This window comes from Eimeria maxima, genomic scaffold (assembly GCF_000499605.1).
Source record: "Eimeria maxima Weybridge genomic scaffold, Emw_scaff2095, whole genome shotgun sequence".
In the NCBI taxonomy this organism is placed as follows: Eukaryota; Apicomplexa; class Conoidasida; order Eucoccidiorida; family Eimeriidae; genus Eimeria; species Eimeria maxima.
In genome coordinates this window covers 1-4,419 of record NW_013564975.1, presented here as the reverse complement: position 1 = coordinate 4,419, position 4,419 = coordinate 1, and the positions used below count along the sequence as shown (strand labels likewise).

The 4,419-nt window shown below is 37.3% G+C and overlaps 2 protein-coding genes across 2 annotated transcripts; one reads left to right on the top strand and one right to left on the bottom strand.

Moving 5' to 3' along the window:
- Nucleotides 1-592: 592 nt before the first annotated feature.
- Nucleotides 593-949, bottom strand: EMWEY_00057240 (hypothetical protein, conserved; the record flags this gene model as incomplete). The annotated part of the gene is made up of 1 exon (XM_013480584.1): nt 593-949. The coding sequence occupies one exon, from the start codon at nt 947-949 to the stop codon at nt 593-595; it is 357 nt and encodes a 118-aa protein (XP_013336038.1).
- Nucleotides 950-3,164: 2,215 nt separating this feature from the next.
- On the top strand, nt 3,165-3,866 carry EMWEY_00057230 (hypothetical protein; the record flags this gene model as incomplete). Its single annotated transcript, XM_013480583.1, has 1 exon — nt 3,165-3,866. One exon carries the CDS (start codon nt 3,165-3,167, stop codon nt 3,864-3,866), a length of 702 nt encoding a protein of 233 aa, XP_013336037.1.
- Nucleotides 3,867-4,419: the final 553 nt, after the last annotated feature.

Here is a 4,419-nt window from a genome sequence, read left to right as displayed (position 1 = left end):
TATATATATATAGTGGTGTACGTACACCTAAAAGTATTTCCTCTTGGGTGTCTTCATCAATCCGCCGCGTCGTGTTGCTGCCATCAGCAACTATAAAGGAAGTAAGGGCACTTGTAGCAAATGTCTGCAGCAGCAGCAGCAGCAATAGCAGCAGCAGCAGCAGCGAAAGAGGATGCAGCTGTTGCTTTTGCTGTTGCTGCTGCTGCTGCATCTTTTAAATGGTGTTAAGGGGGATTAGAAGTGCATGCACGAACAACAGCTGTATACATATACACCCCAGGGAAGGGAAAAGGAGAAAAAAGGAGATATATACTATATATAATATATAATATTGTTATTTTTATTGTATATAATAGATATAATATATATAATATATATATTATATACATTTAACGCACCATTGTTAGCCAATAGTTTTCCTCAACTTCCTTTATAACAATAATATATTTATCTGTGCATATTGACCTTAGAGGAGCTTCTCCAGGGGAGAAGGGCCTGTATACAGGTGTACATACACCCGAAAAAGGGTAAGAAGGAGAAATTATTCAATTAAGAGAATAAGATATTAATTCATCATCTTATTGATAAAGACTTACTTTATAAACATCAATAAACCCTCGATTAGCCCTGCCTGACATCTTCTTTCCTCTGGTTCCCTATCTGATGGATAACTGAAGACAATTTTTGCCTCTTGTTCCCTTTCCTCCTTCGTTAGACCATCATACGTTCCTGTTTCTTCCTCCTCATTATCCTCTGATCCTTTTGAATCGGAAGGAGAAGATCCTTCGTCTTCTTGTTGCTCGTATTCCTCAGGAAGAAGTGTTGGATTAAACAAGAGAATACCTACAATACCTGATGAGTCTGTTGATGATGGTGTCTGCTTTCCTGACGGAGAAGCGGCAGAGGCCGAGTCCGTTTCGTTCTGTTTCCTCGATGAAGAGAAGAACATTGCAAGAATGACTTAAATTAAAAGTCAAAGATTAACAAAAAGAAAAGAGAATCCAAAGAAACGCCAAATTAATACGATCAGACTCCGGGGAGGGGGGAAGGAAAGCTGAACAACAGAACAGGTTGTTGATGAATTATTAGAGAAGCCCCAGTGTCTGTCGTATTTCGGTAATAAACCATTACAGATTACATAAAGAGAAGTTAAAAGGATAAGAAGAAGAAAAACAAACCATGAATTAATGACAATTGGAACTTGAACAAGTTGAATAAAGAAGGTCCAACTTAATTGAACTGCGGTGTACAGGCAGCTCCGGTTTCACCGACATGCATACTGGCAAGAGTTGAAATCAGAAGTTGCAAAAGAATCATCAAAAGAGGAAATTTGCACAATTTATTGGATTTGTTTATTCAATTTTATTTAATCAAAAGGAATTTTAATTACTCTTACATTTTATTCACCACCTCCATCTTCTCCCTCTTGTCTTGCTGTTGTTGTCAGCCAGCCTCTCTGCACCGCTTTCTGCTCATTTTGCATGTGCACGGAAACCAAGGGAGGAAAGCTGATTATATTCCCTTCGGCCTTGTCTATTGAGTAAGTTTTCTTGTTTTATTATTCTTAAAGTATATTTTTCTTGTCTTTAATGAAGACTTTCCTCCAATTTGTAGTGCAAGAACGACTATAAAACGGCGCTCATTTATACATGCTAGTAGGCAGCAACCATGGCAGCCAGTGCCTTGAGTTCAACTCCTACTAGTGACTCTTCAACTAGCTGAAATTCTTTTTCTTTTTATTCTCCTTGTTTTTCTCTTTATTTAAAGGTCTCTGTTGCTGCCAGTCGCGCTATATCTCGAGCTTTCTTGCTGCCTCGATGGTTCCTGCAAGAGATTTTGAATCTTACTTCTTTCCGGTGTATACCTCGTCTTCCTTTGCATGCAGATTGTGATGTTTATTGTTGAGTCCGTCGTCTTTTTCCGCTTCTCCTCCTTTCTTCTCTCCCCTCTTTAAAGGAGCATTTTTGTCATTTCAATATGCAGCAGACCACCATCAGCAGCAACAGCAGCAGCAACAGAAGCAACAGGAGTACCATAAGCGGGTCGTTTTTCTTCTTTTTTCTCCCATTTTTTATAAATAATAATAAAATCTTTGTTACAACAAGATGGCTATGATCCCTGAGTTTATATTAAGTAATTGGCCTTCTTCTCCTTTATGGCCTCTCTTCAGACTTTCTAAGATTCGTCTTCTTAGTAAACCGGAGCCCTCTATGGTAGAGTTTACAGTTTTTGCATTTTTGTCTTCTCTTTGTATATCAATTGTGCAGCTATTGTTGCATATACACCCCAACACCTCACCATTTAGTAGACCTGTAACAGCAGCAGCAGCAGCAGCAACAGCAGCAGCAGCAGCACGAGCAAGAGGAATAACAACAACAACAGCAACAGCAAGAATACCTCCTTATATATCAACACCATCTGGTGCTGCATTAGCTGCTGCAGCTGCTGCATTTGCTGCATCAGGACAACAGCAGCAGCAGAATTATCACCATAATCAGCAGCAGCACCATAATCAGTATCAATATAATGATGAGGAAGAATCCTTTTTAATTATAGATATATATAATAGAATATTATTTAATTTTAATCGTTTATTTCTTCTTTTCTTCTTTCTTCGTCTCTTACATTGGGGCTGTCGTCGTATTTTCTTTGTTCGTCTTATTCATCTCTTCTATGAATTCAAAAGATATATTCAACAGAGATTTGCAGGTAATTCTTTTTTTTTTTTTATTCCTTTTTTCCTTTATTCCTTTTTATTCCCTTTTATTCCTGTTTATTTTTATTCCTTTTTATTCCTTTTTATTTTTATTCCTTTTTATTCTATTTATTCTTATTCATTATTCTTGTTCTTGCATTTACTCTGCTTCCTTCTTGCTCCGTTATTTTTTTTTATTCCTTTTCTTCTTTTTCTTTTCTTATTTCCTTTCTCTTCTTATTCTTATTACTCTTCTCATTGCAACATCTTGTGCTTGTTAACAGTAGTAGCAGCAGCAGCAGCAACAGCAGCAAACAAATAAAGCACTTTCTGTTCCTTGTTGAGCTGCTTCCCTGTTGCGGTGTACATACACCTCGTGATTCATCTTTATTGTACTTCTTTTGCAGCTACTCCTCAACAAAATGGAGAAAAATTAAACGATGACGAAGTAAAAGATAACGACGAATGCATGCAGCCCCAAACTGACGAACAAGAACAAACTATTAAAAACAAAGAAGAGACCGGCAACTCCCCACAACAAACAGAGCCAGCAGCCGCAGCAGAAAAAGCAGCAGATACAGCAGTAGCAGATACAGCAGCAGCAGCAACTGCGGAAACGGCAGAAGCAGCGGCAGGAACAACAGCAGCAACTGCAGAAACAGCATCAGCAACTGCAGAAGCAGCAGATGCAACTGCAGAAACAGCAGAAGCAGCAACAGAAACAGAAGCAGCAGCAGCAGCATCGGCGGCAACAGCAGCAGAATCGGCAGCAGCAGCAGCAGCAGAATCGGCAGCAGCAGCAGCAGAAACAACAGCACCAGCAGCTGAAACAGTAGCAGCGGAAGCCGAGGCAGCAGCAGAAACTGGAGCAACAACAGCAGCAGCAGATACAGCAACAACAACAGCAGCAGCAGCAGCAGATACAGCAACAACAGCAGTAGATACAGCAACAACAGCAGCAGCAGAAGATACAGCACCTACAGCAGCACCAGCCGCTCCATCAGAAACAACAACAGCAGGAGCAGGAGCAGCAGCAGCAGAAGCAGCAACAGCAGCAGCAACAGGACAAGATGCTGGTGAATCTGCAGAGGGAACAAACATGTCTTCGTCTGAATCACCAGGAAGGAGAAAAGTCATCAAAACTTTGGCTGTACTTGGATCAGGTGTATAAATAAATAAACAAATAAATAAATAAATAATTTATATAAATAAATAAATAAATAAATAAAATAGTATATATAGTATCTTTACAGTTTATTTGCGTGCATGCATGCAGATATATATATAAGTTAATAAGTTGCGTATACACCTGATGATATTGTGGTGTATATATGCAAGTGGTCACACACCTGACATGTTACATTTATTAGAGGCATTAAATATAAATAAATAAATAAAATAAAATAAAATAAAATAAAATAAAATAAAATAAAATAAATAAAATAAATAAATAAATAAATAATTATGGTGTATATTCAGGTGGGCATACATCAGAAATGTTACGATTAATAGAGGGATTAAATATAAAAAGATTTAAATTTATATTTGTTATTGCTAAATCTGATCAACTTAGCCAACAACAAACTATTCAATTCCTACAGACACATCCATTCAATCAGGTAAATTAATATATTTATTTATTTATTTTATTTATTTTATTTTATTTATTTTATTTATTTCTTAATTACTCATTTTATTCCTTTATATTTCTATATAATATATAT